The sequence below is a fragment of the Mytilus californianus genome, unplaced genomic scaffold (assembly GCF_021869535.1).
Source record: "Mytilus californianus isolate M0D057914Y unplaced genomic scaffold, xbMytCali1.0.p SCAF_1, whole genome shotgun sequence".
In the NCBI taxonomy this organism is placed as follows: Eukaryota; Metazoa; Mollusca; class Bivalvia; order Mytilida; family Mytilidae; genus Mytilus; species Mytilus californianus.
In genome coordinates, this window is record NW_026262581.1 from 113,305,843 (window position 1) to 113,322,841 (window position 16,999).

A 16,999-nucleotide genomic window follows, 5' to 3' on the forward strand; every position below is an offset into this window, starting at 1 on the left:
AGGCAATAAGCTAACGCCTAGGCATTAAGTTATTGCCTGAAATATTTAGGCATTAAGCTTATTTCCTGAAATCTGATGATGATTTTTCAACATATTGCCAAACATCCTTTCAGGCAACAGGGATCCCAAGTACTTGTACATTCATTGAAATATTCTTGATGTAAGTTATATTCCAAATATTAATATATATATTAATTTAACAGATCTTCAAATTTAAGCATTTTTCCATAATTAATTTGCATTTTTTTGTGGTATTACAAAATTAATATGTTTCAAACAGCTGATTGTATCTCATGAAAGGAGGGGGGATTGAAGATTCTATTTAAAAATTATTTGAAGAAATTTCACACTTCACTGGTCTAGCTGGTTTTGGTCTGGTCAAAAGTAGACGAATTTTTGCTCACTTCATCTTTCCATTGATTTTTTTTGGATATGTAAAAAATACTGTTAAACATTTTGTTAAATACCTCTTTTTCACTTCTTAATCTGGATAATTATCATTTAAATGACATGCTACTGGAGAAACATTTCTTGAATCTTTGCGGTCCAAATTTGAATAAGGGAAATCAAGGACCCAAGACAATAAACTGATCTTTTGGCAAAGATTAAACCTTTAACTTTTATAATCCACAGAAAAGACAGCAACTATAGACTACTACAATTAAAAAAAGTTATGACCTTTTCTATTTTGGAGGCTTTGAAATGTTTTTGATAAGTAAAGTAAAAGAGAATGATGAGGAAAATTTCAAAATGTGTTTTTTTTTCTGGAGGAAATGTGTGGTACTTTGGAAAATGCACATAATCAGGTCATGGCCAGTATGATGTAAACAGCTTAATAATGACTATACAAATATTTCTCGTGATTCCTTCGAACTATTTCTTTCACTTTGGGGAAATTGTAACATTGAGAAAAAAACAGGTATTTAGGAAACGGGAGTAAGAGGGAAATACGTTTTATCCAATGTATTCAACAGAAGAGGACAGTTTTATTTATTTGATTTCCAATCAAACTCAGATGGAAACTATAACTTTCATATGGTGTACCAAAATCATCTAACATTAACGTCAAAATGTGCTTCAGAGGTTACTTTTGATTTAATTGATGTGTTCACAATTTTTGGTATGCCCCATAACCTGCAAAGTGACTATGGTAGTGATTGTACAGCTTTGGTTATTTATCCGAGTAAAGTGGCCAGAACTGGTGACTTTATTTCAAGTAGTTGACATTTTAAACTTCAGTTCTTATAGTGTTGTTATGTATCAAATGTATCTTATCTTTGAATATATGTCTTTTTATTTCCTCGCATTTACAATCTAGGCACTAAGATTAATGCCTGGACACATTTTTTCAGGAATTGAGCTTAAGAATAATGCAGACATCATTTAGACAATAGACTTACTGCCTAGACGTTAGCTTATTGTCTAGGATTTAAGCTTAATGCCTAATTTCACTTATTGCCGCTAACATATACATACGTTAATACATGAGGAGCTACTTAACCAAAAGGGACCTAAAAAGAATAGCAAAAACAATCTAAGGTCAACTTTGTCTAAGGAATTCTGAACTAAAAAATATTGATATTTATGTACGGAAAATTTAAGAAAGGTGCGTTATCTTTATGTCGATGCCGAGTTGATGATACCCCCTGAAACTAGGAGTGCATTAGTAACGATACATGAAATAATCTTTAGACACGATTTAAGCCTATTTTTTATCAATCACCGTCTTTATTTTCACTAGCTTTAACATTTTAGATTGATAAGATGTGGAATTTAAAACAGCATGCAAATATTCAGGAGAAGATTTGATATCTATTCTTGAGAGAGGGGTGGGGACTTTTGTATTTGTACCAAAAAGTACTATGCCATGCAATAATTAACACACCGAAAGCCCCCCCCCCTTCCTGCATTATTGAAAACTTTCATTCTGCATTGACAATAATATCTTGGTGTAAATACGCCACCAAGGTGTATCTAATACATATATTGTTGATGTACTTTTACTATTTTTTTTAGTCATACAGTATTACAGCAAACATGATCTTAAATAAAATGTCCATGATATACCAACATCTTTGGTTATTTTTTTAAACCCGTTAATTACCAAATTGTATTTGAATAAAGAAAATCCGTTCTACTTTTTTTTCAGTATTTGTTTTATAAGCCCTTGCTTGTATTTTCATTTTGATATATTTTATTCGACAGAATTCGACTTGTCCCGCTTGTCAGAAGTATGTTTGGATGGAACGTTTGGATATAAATGTAGCTACCGATGTCGATGTTACAGGGACCAAGTATGCAACAAAGAGACGGGGGTATGCCCTAGAGGAAGATGTGCGGAGGGATTTTGGGGACCACGATGTCAGCTTTGTAAGTAGTTCCCGTTGTAAATGAATGATGGTAATTGGAAACCCTTCGCATGACGCCTCAACCTCTTTGGTATGGTGTTCAAATTTTAAACGTATCATCGATAAAAATTACAAATCATGTCGGTAACATTTAGTTGTATGAGAATCGATTTTGACATCATATTATAAATGCATTACACCATGGTGAAAAATTCGTTTCTTTTTCGTCATGTTATTTCGTTAATAGTCAGAAAATAACTTCAAATTTCTTTTCAGTAACTAATAAATAATCTAAGAAAATGAATTAGGAGACACTTTCATTTAGCAAAGCTTCAAAATCAATTGAATATCAAACCAAAAGGGAATGCGAATGTGCTGGTCTTTTACAAAGAATTGATTAGAAAATTAAAGAAAGTTAAAAGAAAGTAGGAATTTTCATAACAATGAAGCAATGAAGACGCAATATGCACTGCTATCGAACACCTTAGATCGTAATTATATATTATTTTGAAAATTGCAGTCAAACAATATATACAGTAGAATTTTCAGAGTTTAATAAACAACAATAGCATATATACCTTCGTGTTACCAACAAAGAAATTTTAAATCTTCTGCGGAAGTGTGAAAACCATCTTTTCCTATAGAATAATGATTAGAATTTTGTTAGTATTTAAGTTTTATAACTTATATTTTATGTTACATATATTGCTTATTTAATATAAAAATACAACCTGCAAGCATGCACAATATTATTTCTGTACATCTACTAACAGCAAACAACTGCTTTTATAATGGACAAGCCAAAAATTATATGGGAACAAAAGCAGTGACCGACAATTTATACACCTGTCAGAGATGGGAAACCCAGGAACCCCATCGTCATTCATATACAGTGACGGATTTTCCGGATCCGACGATGCCGGAAAACTACTGCCGAACTACTCAGGATTCTGCTCGACCCTGGTGTTACACGACGAACAAAGACCAGAGATGGGAACATTGTAATATAAATAATTGCAGTACGTATATAAAACTTAGCAGAGCTAGAGCTTCACTGAGCACTTTAGAGCTTTTATAGCATGTGATACTTTATACACTACGTAGATTTATGTGAATTTATATGCTATTGTACATATATACATTGTCTTGTGCTTTTATGCTGCATATAAACTTGACCGACAAATGATGTAAGTATAAATATTGCCTAAATGTTTAAAAGTAGTTTAGAAGAGTCAAACGGACTTCAGGTCTTATGTAGAATAGGAGCAATTGAGTGAATCGCAGAGAAAGCTTATAATGTATGCATTAATAGTATAGTATATTTGAAAGGAAACTATCACTTTTAGAAGTAGACTCAGAATGACAAAACTGTAATAATGAACTCTATAGTGTGAAAGATATTTTGTGAGACTAAATATCTATAGGATAATCCACTAGCATTTTCATACACTGTTTAACTTTGTAATAATTTGGCATTGACATTTCTTGACTGCTTCTATGGATGAAACTTTTAAAAACATTTCAAAATGCCCATGACTACTTTGACTGAAGTGAATAATCCACTACCAAGCCAATAATAAAACGTATTGAGGAACATAGTAATTGACAAACAAACCGCACAAATTTTCACATTCAATTTGATAGTTGATCTAATTTCCCACAAAACAAATAATTATATTTCACGTTCAGGATAAATCTCATTAGTAAGTTTTTCGTTCACACAAGAACAAGATATTGGAAGAAAATAAAACAAAAAAAATTGAAGAAAAAAAATCCGTAGCAGTTTTCAAGGAAATCTTTTTACTGCGTTTCAACTCTCTATTCTTATGTGGGAAAAGTATCTTGTTTTGTCATTCGATAGCGAAACTAGGTGCATTGTCTCGTATTAATTATAATATATTAAAGACTCGACTCTATACTTTTCCTTATTTAGACTTTATACATTTCTTTTAATAAGGTATACTATATCCAATATATTAAAATTTGTTTTTTGATTACTTAAATGATTTACTTTAAAAAACGTTTAATTTTGATTATTTTAGAACATTAAAGGGTATTACATGTCTCGATAGTGGGAGTACTAGTATTTGAAATAAAATATACATTTTTTTATCAAAAAAATATACTTTATTTTAGACTGTCCAGCTGGACGGTTTGGGAACAACTGTGAACATGAATGTCATTGTGCAGATCAAAGCGAGGCTTGTGATAGTATCCTTGGAATGTGCTCCAGCGGCTGTGCTCAAGGATGGGATGGTTTTAACTGTCAGAAACGTAAGTATAATAGTCTATGGATTTAAAGGCACTGAAAATGTTAACATCTCCGTGAATGTATTCAAGGGTGACCAAAAATATTCTGAGTAGATTTGAACAAGCATCTATATAGGTATAGATACCAAATTAAGTTTATATACAGAAATGAAATCGTATTCATCATCAATATAAACATAAGCAGCTGTGGAATGGTTGCCAATGAGAAAAGTAGCCATCAAAGACCAAAGGATGTAATAAGTTTATGCTCCAAAACATGAAAACCAATGATGGCTTTGCCAGTAATTGTATGCATGACTTTTGTCTTAGTATTGTACGGATTTGGCTATATGAGAATAAAGTTCATCAATAGATAAGTCTGAGCAACATCACTACACGATCATTTTTGTATTAAAATATGAAACGCACTATTTGTATTAATATATATATGATCGTCTTAAATGGTAGTGAAAGCTGAAATCTATTTAAAATAGACAAATGTCTGTACCATATGGCATGCTTAAAATAAGTCTTAGACGGATGTGATTACATTTTATAGAGACTACATTTCAATACCAAATTCAAGACTTAAAACAAAAAGTTAAAAACAAATATAAGCATAGACGAGTCCAAACTAGTTTAACGAGTGCACCGTCTTCCCTTTTTATCAGTGGACGAACAATATGTATACAAAAGATTGTTAGTCGTTTTAGCCCTGTACTGTTGAAGACTGCGATACTATCTATATGTATGTTGGTTATTTGTGTCGTTTGGTAGCTGTATCATTGATGTTTAACCTACATCTAGTTTTATTCATAGTTAACATTCTTACAGCTGATCTATTTTAGTCTGTACTTCATGCATAAAAGTTAAGTTTGTTTGTTTTTTAGGTGAACCATGAACTCTGATTTAACTACATGTAAATACAGTATAATCTGGTCAAATAGTTTTTTCCGTCTTTCTTTGTTACCTGTCCAATGATTTGATTAGCTAATAATAACTATTGTTATTGTTTCATTAGGTAAAAATAGGTAAAAGTGATTTCATAGTCCACCTAGAAAACAAGCAAACCTATCTTTATTATTCTGTGTACACACTCGAATATAGGTGCTGTTATTCATATTATATTATATATGCTCTGATAGAGATTTTGAGTTTTGTCTGTGATTACTATATATTAATTTAAACGAAGAAATGATTCATCAGGTATATGTTTGTGGTTGCTAATTTCAAACTGATAATATTTTTTTTTCATTACAGCGGTCGCTTGCCCAGAAAACAGATATGGTTGGGATTGTTCTAATCAGTGTTACTGTCAAAATCCGCTTCATTGTCATCGTTTCTATGGACCAACAGACCAATGCAAATGTATCAACGGATATTTCAATCCACCTTTTTGTCAACCAGGTATGATTACTGTGACATTTTAGCTCATTTGAACTAAACTTACTATAAATGATTGACAGAAACTCTATTCAGCAAAAATGACAATCAAGAAAAGACTTTGGCCACATAGTTTCCATTCATATTCGTATTACATTGTGTAAATTGTATGCAAACGTACCAGGTGAGCAATTAAGGCTCTTTGTAGCCTCAAAGATTACACCTCGACATAATAAATGGTTCCTTATCTTTATTCTTGAAACGGCATTACGTCTTTGGAGGATAGTTGTCTCATTTGCAATATGACAATCAAGACAAGATTTTGGCAACATAGTTTCCATTCAACACACATATTCTTATTGCATTGTGTCAGTTGTATGCAAACATTCCAGGTGAGCAATTAAGACTCTTTGTAGCCTCAAAGATTACGGCCCGACATAATAAATGGTTCCTTATCTTTATTCTTGAAACGGCATTACGTCTTTGGAGGATAGTTGTCTCATTTGCAATAATAAAATCATCGCCTAATTTTTATATTAAAGCTCTTTTTCTTTTTACTACAGATCATAAATGTTTATTGTTTCCGGAAAAGTAAAAAAATACAAGGCCACCCAAATTTCATATCAAATAACAAATGATGAACTAAAACTAAAAAAATATTATAAAAATTGCCTACAGGTGTTTTCTACTTTGTCCATGCCAGTCAGATGGTATTGTTGATAAACATCTACATTGCCACTGTAAAAAAAAGTCTAGTATCTATCAACAGAAATGAACAATCACAACAATCATCAAGAAAGTTGGATTGGAGTTAAGTGCCGGTCAAAACAATAATCATCTAGATATAAAACATGTGTTAGCCTATAGTTAATCACGTGATCAGTATATACAAACAATCAAGTAACAAAAATGAAGATCTCACATCTGGATGGCTACTTTTATTATATTATTGGAAAGAACACAGAACAATGTTTAGGGTGATTAATCAAAGCAACGGCGAACGTCTGCAAATTGACTGCTATCAAAAGAAAATAATGTTTGTTCAAATTATAAAGTATTCAATCTTTTTTAGCTTTTATGAACGTCAATAACGTTTTGCAATGAAAGTTTTGGAACCTGAATGATGATGATGCTTAAATCATGGGGTTTATTTAACAAATTATTCAATGCAACTATAAATGATTGGGAAATTATTTAAACGTTGGCGGAATCATAAATTCATATTTGCCTTGCGCAATTTATAACCGAAATAAAAATTAAGATAGCTGTTACATCTTCGGGCAGCCAAATACCGTAGTTTGTAAACAGGAAGATAAAGCAGTCTTTAATCTACTGATTTAATCCTCTCTTTGTTCTGCAACAAACAAGGTATTTACAAATCATATCATCATTTCAAAGATTTAAAGATATCAAAACCTGATATCTGTTTTATTTTGGTTAGTCACTGATGTTTGAGATAAGTATCTATTTGAATACCCGGGCTTCTTTTATTTTTTCATTTGCCATACCGTCATCTTTAGATCACCTGATCAAATGAACAGTGTTGTTAGCATCATGGCGTCCTTCGGGCGCACGTTTAACATCATGAGAAATCTTCTCCTCTGATTCCAAAGGAAAACTTGACCACCTTCATTCTGTGGATATCAGGTTTAAATATTGTATCCAATGTTCCAATTAGCATGGCTAGACTTCCAAACTTATTTAACTATGTAGCATAGCGAGTTAAATCAATAAAAACATTGTAAAGGTCATGAAGAGTAACCAGAACAAAGAGAGGATTAAATTAGTTGATTAAAGATTGTTTTATTTAAGTTATAAATTGCGCAAGGACAATATGAATTTATGATTCCGCCAGCTTATAAATAATTTCTCATTGATTATCGCATTGAATAAGAGGTTGAATAAACCCCATGATTTAAGCATCATCATCATTCATGAACAAATGTTGCTGAAATTGTTCTATGGTGTTGTTTTACTCTCAGTGTTATGTTGTATCGAATCCTCATAATTATTTCACATTGGAGTCAGACTTATGCATAAATTTAATGTGAGCGATATAGGCTCATTGGAGCCTTTAGTTATTACTTCTTCTGTTGCGTTTTGAGATATATGATACAAATATAGAATCTTTTTTCTTCACAGTTTTATCAGACACTTTCTCGCACCTGTGTTTCGGTTTTTATTGGCACCATTCTGTTTTTATCTGTTAATGACGTCATTGATATGAACTGTTAAGAGTCTAAATTTAATAGGATTTTTATTAGTTTAAGTCGGAGAAGCTTTCAATTAGCCTTCTAATAATAAGAACGATATTTTTCTAAGAATATAATTATAAAGGTTAGATTAATAGTCTGATTCAAACAGAAATTGTGTTCTTATTCTATTTAGTTCTTGTTTAAAAAAAATTAACAACTAGTTGTTATGTTATATTAACGTGTCTACTACTTAACAAAGTGTTATTGTAAGTAAATGAAATCGTTGTATGTAGCTGATCAGCAAACTTTCGATTATTATTGTTCCTAATCAACATCTACATACGTTTGTACTTTTGTGAATGTATTGTCTTAATCATAAGTTATTCAGAAATATCCATCGCTTTCTATGTTCTGGTATAGGTTTTAATACGTACAAGCACAACTAAAGTATTTCGGCGTTTTTATTTACATATATTATTTTGAATCTGATAACCAAATGTTTTATTGTACATTGTGATTGAATTGTTGGGTTGTGTGAAGTGTTGATGTAATGATGATATTGATAATTTCATGTCTGTTGCCAAGTAAAAGTAATGGTACAACCTATAACAAAAACACAGGTGATCTCGATTACATTCTGTATTTCTGGTGATGTAATCCTGTCTCATTTGAATGTTTGAGCCAGTCAAGCTTGCTCTCTATGTCATTACCCTGGATTTATAGTCGGTGTAAAATTCTGAATTTAAGGTGTATTTCTCCAGAGTTTCAATGCAATACAAGTTAATATAATGCAGTTTGATAGACAAGGAGGCCTAATTTCCATGGAAATTGTTAATTTTTATAACTTGGGGGCGCTATTTCATGTAAAACCTAATGGAGGCTGTTAATGGTAAAGTGTCGATTGCAGTTTCTTTGAAATAGGCGGCCAAAGCTACTTTATCAAATTAAAAATGTAAAAAATGCAGAAATAATAAAGTTTTAAATACTTTGGTTTTATTTTATCATACCAAAGCGATGCTTTTAATGTTGATTTTTTTCATATGAGATAAGTGATTGGATTTTTTCACAATCTTTCATACCTTCAAAATCTAGAAGACTTCCATAACATCGTTTATTGTGATGAAATCTGTACGTAACAAAAAAACACACCAAAAAAAAAAACGACCGGCAATGCTTGGTTTTACCTCTTAGTCAACCAATATATGAATCCCTTTTTAGACGATGTAAAGTTTCTCTCTCAGAATTTCGAGAACTCCGAATGGTTGCATTTTACTTCTTCTACATTGCAGTGACCACCTTCGACACACTAAAGTTTATGTCACTTGTACAAACGAATGGCTTAGTGGAGGTGTATTAACTATATTTTGGGATCATAAATCAAAATCAATTTTCGCGTTTTTAAGTGGTCAACACGTTTTATATTGTTCTCGTATTAAAAATATATACACAAGACGAGTTTAATTCATGTTGGCGTAAATTGATACAGTTGCTTTGAATAACCCGATAGAGTCGCTCATCATAGTGCTCACTGGAAGGCTAGTAATAATCTAAATAGTACGGGGACAGATTGTTTCTTTGCATATTTATGGTCTGCATAATGGATTGTGGTTAGGAGTGGGTGCATGTTTCGTGACTGTCTTAGCGGTTCGATTTGTATGTCTATATTTAGGATTGCGACAGTTGATGTCAGATTCTGTAAAACATAACATGTTGAGGTACTTTATTATTTCACTAATACTTTAGACATAGATTTCTCTATGTCGGTTAGTTAAAAACATACAGCCCTTCTTTGTACCTTGACTATTTTGTTTATATCATCACCAAGTAAGGGTAGCTAACCAAGTAAGCATATTCTAGTGATGGTCCTCTAAAGATATTTATGCCTGCATGTTACTTGGAACTTGTGTTGAGTATCCTGAGGAGAAACCAAATGTACTGTTAGCCTTATTGCAAATGTTGGTTATAAAAACTCATCCATGATATACCATGCTTATAATTTGTTACTCACTCAAAACAGTTTAAAATCTATCAAAAAAGGAAGTAAGAGAGCATGTAAAACCAAAAATTCCGAAAAGTATTTGCTAACTACGGCTAAGGAGATCTATGCATAGAGGTAGACAAACTTGAGTGTTTCGATTAATTCAAAATTATTAAACAGATAATAACCGTATCATTGAAAATTCATTTCAACTCATGACTATTAGGCAGATGGTTTTGTTCCGATTTTAAAATCAAAGTTCCTTTTTTAAAAGAAATAATGACGAAATTCACGAATTTTATACAACTGATGTTATACATTTCCATCATTGTGTTATAAGTTAATGGAAACCGTTGCGGAACCAAAATTATTCATTTTCGGAGATAATTACTTGGCCTGCTTTAGATGCCTTAAATCAGTTTTTGCAGTTAATAATAGTAAAAAAATTGAATCAGAAGAAATATCCAACCTGCAAAATAAAAAATATACCTTTGAAATGGAAAAATGCTATCTCATTTATCCAAAGATAACATCAATTACTTTTTCATTATCAATATGTGGAGATGTGTTACGAACTATTCACAAAAGTTTACTGAACTGCTGTTTCTATAAATAACAAATTCTTCAAATTAGATCTACAAAAGTAAGAGTTATTCAAACCAAGTCGTTTTTATGTCCATTTCAACACACGGAAAGAGAGCTTCTAAGAACGGCTTTGAAAAAAACATTTGTAAAGAATACTTTAATGTAAAAATAGTAATGTATGGCTAATTAGCTTTCTCGCATAACCGATTCTGGTTTAATTGCGAAGAATTAGTTGCTTGAAAGAAAAGAAAGCTATTTACTAACCAAACTTAACTTAATAAACTCCAAATAGGATTATGGTTTATGCAGAAAAAAATATCATGCAGGAATGTCTTCAACATATATTCAAAAATATTCTCTCTCAGTTATCACCCCCTGATGGTTATTACGGAATTAGAAATCGCAGCGTCAGAATTATGCTCTTTATATATATTGTGCCTTAAATAAACTTGAAATAAAGAAAGAAATATACCATTAAGAACGATGTTGTACAAGTAGCATATGGTAATGTAAATAGCATCATAAATACGAATCTACATTTCAGTAACTGTACCCAAAATCATGTTCTTCGACAACGTGAAAGTAAACCCTGGACAATCTACAACATTTAATTGTACTGTATCAGCCTTTCCTGTGCCAGCAGAAAGTGAGATAAGACTTATGGGTCCAGCTGGACGTCGAATAGCCATGATAGAATCCACGGAGTTAGGAACTGACACAAGGATAAACCTGTTTCAAGTTGATTTTGTAAATAAAGATGATACTTTTACGTGTGTAGTCCGTTCAGTCTCAGGACAAGCATCGCGTACTGTAGCAACAAACGTTTATGGTAAGACTTAAGTCAGAATATTTACAACAACAAAAACATCGAAAAAGAAGGATAAGATAATTATCTAAAGTACGTTATAAAATATCTTTCTTCAATATGGAAAATTGTCCAGTCTGCAAATGTTTCACGACTGACCCTTTATCTTCAGATGTTTATTCTCACCCGACAACTTACTAATGATAGTGAGAGACAAACTAAGAAGACTACTAAATAAAGACAATGACGGTTATTTGAATACCTTGTTCAAGAAATTACCGTTATGGTAAAATATATAAAGTTTGATTTTCAAAATAAGATCACCTTACTTAAGCAGTCAACGTAAAACAATAAATGTATTTCTGTATGAGTTTTGTCTCTTATTTCAGAATTACCTTTGCTGAAGAATGCTCCAAATGTGTCTGTGAAAGGTCCAGGAATTTCATCTGTTATTATTGAATGGCCGCCGTGGAGTAGATCACGTGGCGATGTAGGTGATCCCCCTATTCTGTGGTATGACGTTTGGATGAACAAGGTTGGAAGATCACCTGAGAAGTTTGGGATAGTTACACATATGAACTGTCGTGGGATGTGTCGTTATACGTTAAATGATCTTGATCCTAACACAGAATATGCTATAAGAGTTTCTGTCAGGAGAGATGGAGATGGTGGAGACGGACCTCTCGGTGCTATTCTGTACACTAAAACTAAATGCTCAGGTAAACTGTTAAATAATAAATTACGAAAAAAGTGAGAATGTAAAGCATAAAAGTAATTCAAACTTCGTGGTCTGAATAGATAAAATGGAACATTACCAAAGCTGAATTCCCACTTTACCTATCATAAGGGGTCAAATGGTATTTTAAAAACACGTATCGTGCGCTAAAATCGATTGCATATGTTTATATTACTACAACTACCTGTCTGGTGAAGTGATGCTGCTCGTTGATTGTCAGTTCTCGACGATACCATCAACCCAATCGCCTATGTTTCTATACTCGCATATATTTGTTCCAATTTGCGGTTTCAGAACCGTATTCTATCTGGGTAATACCTTCTAAACATTGTGATTGGCAAACAACGTCCTAAATTGTGAAAATTAAACCAATGACGTGACGTTATTTTCATTTTGGTGTACGAACAATGAAAATATCTATAATCCTTTACATTCTGATACAGCACATTAGAACCTTATTTTTTGGTTTCGACGCTTTTCAATGTAAATAAAATAAGATTTGGTGTGTTCGTCAATGAGAAGACATCTGGTGCCTAATATACGATCTTCAATAATAAACAAGTGTTTATAATATGTAAAGATGCAAGAGTTCGGAAAAGTTGTGAATACATTAAACTGAAACAAAAAAAGTCATTTACACCAACAACACCAAATTCCTAATTTTTCATGTAATTTGAATTTGGCATTCCTAACTTTTGTTCTTGAGCGCAGCTGATTAAGATTATGTGAAATATGCTATGAGCAATGAAACCAGTAGCATACATTTATATCAAAATGAAGAGGCATAAAATTCTTATTTTGATAATTGAGCTGCGTCGGATAGAAATCGACCTTATGCAAGTGCATGTATAAAACTTTGAATGATTTTGGAACATTCAAATAGGAAATAAAAAATGAATTTTGGTCTATTTTTTAGGTTAATTATATCAACTAAATTTTTCAAACAGTTACAGACTTTCCAAAGCTATTTTTCAACCCGAAATAGGTTAACAGATTATTGATATTCATTTGCATAAGGTCGATTTCTATCCAACGCAGCTCATATATTGAAGGTAATTGTATTTTTTCAGCACCAAACTCGCCACCAATCATCGATGAGTTGACTTCTGATTTGGAGTACAATGCATCTTATCCTCAAACTCAAATCATTGTGTTATGGAAGGTATGTACAAGTTATGTAAATTATTGAAACACTGCAGGCTCGATCTGACATTTCACATTTTCAAATGTTCACTTTAAAAAAATTGACAGTTATAGTACTTTCCTTTGCAGTAAATTATTACAGTAAGAAACAATTACATTGAACAAGAAATAAATGATGTTTTCACAAGTGGATAATTGTCTGTAGAGATAGGAGACAAATTAAGTGTCCACATTCAAAGGACAATTATTTAATTATATTTGTAAAAATAAGTCACTTTTGAAATATTGATTGCCATTACTGGAATAAAGTGACAGATAATTCTTCTTTCTGTCGTTTTTATCTTCAATGTAAACCAATTACCTCTCTAATTGTATCCATTTTAACATGATGATTGATTTGCTGTAAGATGTCTTAAAATCCCAGTGGTATTGTGCTATAAGATATCTTTTCCATTTTTTTTATCTTTAGGACGCTGCAAAGTCCACATGGAATTGTGATAATATAGCTAAATACCAAGTGTTTATCACCAGTAGTTGGAAAGGATTTCAACCACAGGCTGTCCATGTCTCAGGAGATACACCGGCTGATGCTAAAAACAGAAAAAGTGTTTTGGTTTCAGACCTTAATCCTGGAACAGAATATTGTGTCAGAATGAGTTTTAGTAATGACCGAGCGTTCGTCAGTCCAAAATCGGAGAGGAAATGTGCAAAAACCCCAAAGACAAGTATGATATTCCTGTTCAAGGCCTTTACATTTATATTTCATTTGCTACTATGTTTTGTTTTATTTTGAAAAGAGGTCAGGATCATTTGTCATTTATCTAGTAACATGGATGAGCCATAACAGCCGTTAAATGAAATTAGTTGTCATAAGAATAAGATTTTATCTAATGGTTGTTTGAGACAAAATAAGATTACTATCTAACCATGACTTCTTAAGTTCTTAGGTCAATGCCTGAATGAATATTATTTTCTCATAACCATAATGTTACAGAGAAATTAGTATACAATTATAATACAATAATAATGCATAATAATGCAGTACATGTATCTATTTGTGTATATTTTGAGCATAGGCCAACCTTTTGTTTTAAAAATTTCGCAGAATGACTAAATCATTGTTTTACATACCAATTGAAAAACTTTGATTAAGATAATTCAATTTACGATGATTTTGATTTTAAAAAGAAGCAATCATTACATAGTTTTAATTACTTTCAGCACCCCTACAGCCACGGAATTTAAGGAAGGTGAAAAGTAGTAGTACCACTATTACAGTTGCATGGGAACAACCATACTCTCCATACTCTGTGGTGGTCAATACCTATCACTTAGCATATTGGAAGGCTACCAATCAGTTGTCAACCAAAACTGGAATGGAAGTTGTTTCTAACAATCCGAACGTGGAGCATAGCATTACTGACCTAGAACCAAATACTAAATATAATATAGAGGTACACTCAACCATGCAACACCTTAAATCTATTTATGTAATTAAGGGTCAAACAATAAACTAGTTAACGTCACATATTTATACAGATATTATTACTAAGCCCGTTAATTTAATTTGTCTGTTTTTCTAGACTTTAGAATTTAACCAGATTCGAATGAAATAAAATCAGGTATACAAAAAATATCATTATACCCTTTAATGTTATTTATTAAGGACAATTGAAAAGGCATAACATAGTTTCATTCAGATATTTTGTCTATAAATGAAATTGAAATGCATGACTCAATGTTCAATTTGAAACAAATTCAATAATGGAGAAGACACAGATGCAGTAGGTTATTTTCATTATTTAATAGGTACAAGCCACCAACTCTGCAGGTTTAGGAGATCCGTCCTTTTTTGTCGGATTTACAGACGAAAACTGTAAGTAGGAAACCGCTAATACAACAGTGCAGACATTTCGAACTTAATAGTATGCAGAATTAAACATAAGAAAACGTTTCTAGTTCTGTGTTTTACGAGTGGTACTAAGTTGTTTAGAATGAGCGGTACAGATTATATTTATGACATCTTTTATGAGTTATTAGTAAATAAATCATCATCTATTCATTATTATTTATCATTCATCAATATTGAGGAACAGGAAATTACTTTTCTTGCTTGCTCTTAAAATAGATTAATTTATAACAAATCTTAGGAATTCTATCTTTGTTTAATCAATTTATGTACCTTTATCTGCGAAAACTCCATTTTTTTGTTACATAACTATGTAGAAATGCAATTTGATAAATGTATTTTAAAGAAATGTCTTGTACGTTTCAGTGCCGTCGAAAATTGCATTATTTCGTAACACTTCAAGGTCAGATACTTCTATAACATTGGAATGGGAGCATCCAAGAATTACGAATGGCAAGCTGCTTTATTATCTTGTAAGTAGGAATAATCTGGAAGGAAAGAACTCGTAATGGAAAGTGACAAGCACTATATTGCATATAGTCTGGCATTCTCATTTAATGCTTTCATATAGCTGTTAATAGATTTTCTGTTCTGTTCATAAATGAAATGATTGATTCATTACATTTCCTTTTCTGATTTCGAAAAGAACTCAGATGAAAAAAATTAGTTACTTCACGATACCCACTTTTTCAAATGAAAATAACTTTTCATTGTATTTAAAAGTATTTATGTGTTTTTAGTCTTGTTATATTTACTTGATAACTTGTTTGTTTTAGGTTCGTTGTAAAGCTGAAGCGACATTGTCTTTTATGGACATGCATATCAAAGAAGCACATGTTCCAATGGATAAACAGTCTCATCTATTCAACGATCTTCACCCTGCTACAAAGTACCTATGTTCTATCAGTGCAAGTAGTCGTGCAGGTATTGGAACTGCAACAAACATAGTTGTCTGGACACAGTCATCAGGTAATTAGTTTTGATTATTCTCACTTTCAAATGTCTTCAATAAAGAACGCGTGTTCCTTTCAGCTGTCCATTTTTATTTCATCGATGTAATCAATTAAGTTTATAGAATTATTTGAAAGATTTTGATGCTAAATAAGCCTGGTTGTCTTTTTGTTCAACCATTATAATTTTCTTTGTAGAATTAAAAGAGCCACCGGTTCCTAGTATTGTTGATAGGACAGATACAACTATTACAATAAAGATAGGACAAGTTTTGGACCCGACTGTGAGGTATAAGGTGTTTATAGGGTTAAGTTGGACAATGAAGCCGTAGTTAGGAAAACCAAAATAATTTCTATAATATGAGCACAGGTCATCACATTAAGTATGAACTGATTCAAATGAATTTGATTAGTACGTTAACATCTCTGAATATAGTTTATAATTGTATTTAAATATACAATATATATAATTTTAGAAAATCAAGACAGGAATAAATTAAGGCGACAGTAGTTTATCTTATAGTTACTAGTATGTGTTTTCCTCGGTTTTAGTTTGTAACCCGGATTTGTTTTCTCTCAATCGGTTTATGACTTTTGAACACCGGTATACTACTCTTGCCTTTATACTTAAACCTCGTGAATCGATTAAGAAGAGAAAAATCAAGATAACAAAAGAAAAACCGAGGGAATCTTATGAACTCCAGAAATATTTTCAAG

At 31.9% G+C, this 16,999-nt stretch overlaps 1 protein-coding gene across 4 annotated transcripts in view; it reads left to right on the forward strand.

The window, feature by feature from the left end:
• Positions 1-16,999, forward strand: part of LOC127730888 (receptor-type tyrosine-protein phosphatase mu-like) — a 59,032-nt gene that overhangs the window by 16,138 nt on the left and 25,895 nt on the right. For 3 of the 4 annotated variants that reach the window (XM_052239494.1, XM_052239506.1, XM_052239501.1), the window contains exons 2-14: positions 2,206-2,370; positions 3,122-3,367; positions 4,485-4,622; positions 5,859-6,005; positions 11,284-11,568; positions 11,934-12,263; positions 13,351-13,442; positions 13,893-14,148; positions 14,645-14,877; positions 15,233-15,299; positions 15,699-15,805; positions 16,109-16,301; positions 16,481-16,571. In XM_052239494.1, the coding sequence (XP_052095454.1) occupies positions 2,206-2,370; positions 3,122-3,367; positions 4,485-4,622; positions 5,859-6,005; positions 11,284-11,568; positions 11,934-12,263; positions 13,351-13,442; positions 13,893-14,148; positions 14,645-14,877; positions 15,233-15,299; positions 15,699-15,805; positions 16,109-16,301; positions 16,481-16,571 (2,350 nt within the window). The remainder of the gene's footprint in view (positions 1-2,205; positions 2,371-3,121; positions 3,368-4,484; positions 4,623-5,858; positions 6,006-11,283; positions 11,569-11,933; positions 12,264-13,350; positions 13,443-13,892; positions 14,149-14,644; positions 14,878-15,232; positions 15,300-15,698; positions 15,806-16,108; positions 16,302-16,480; positions 16,572-16,999) is intronic. The other variant, XM_052239512.1, reaches the window with a different exon arrangement.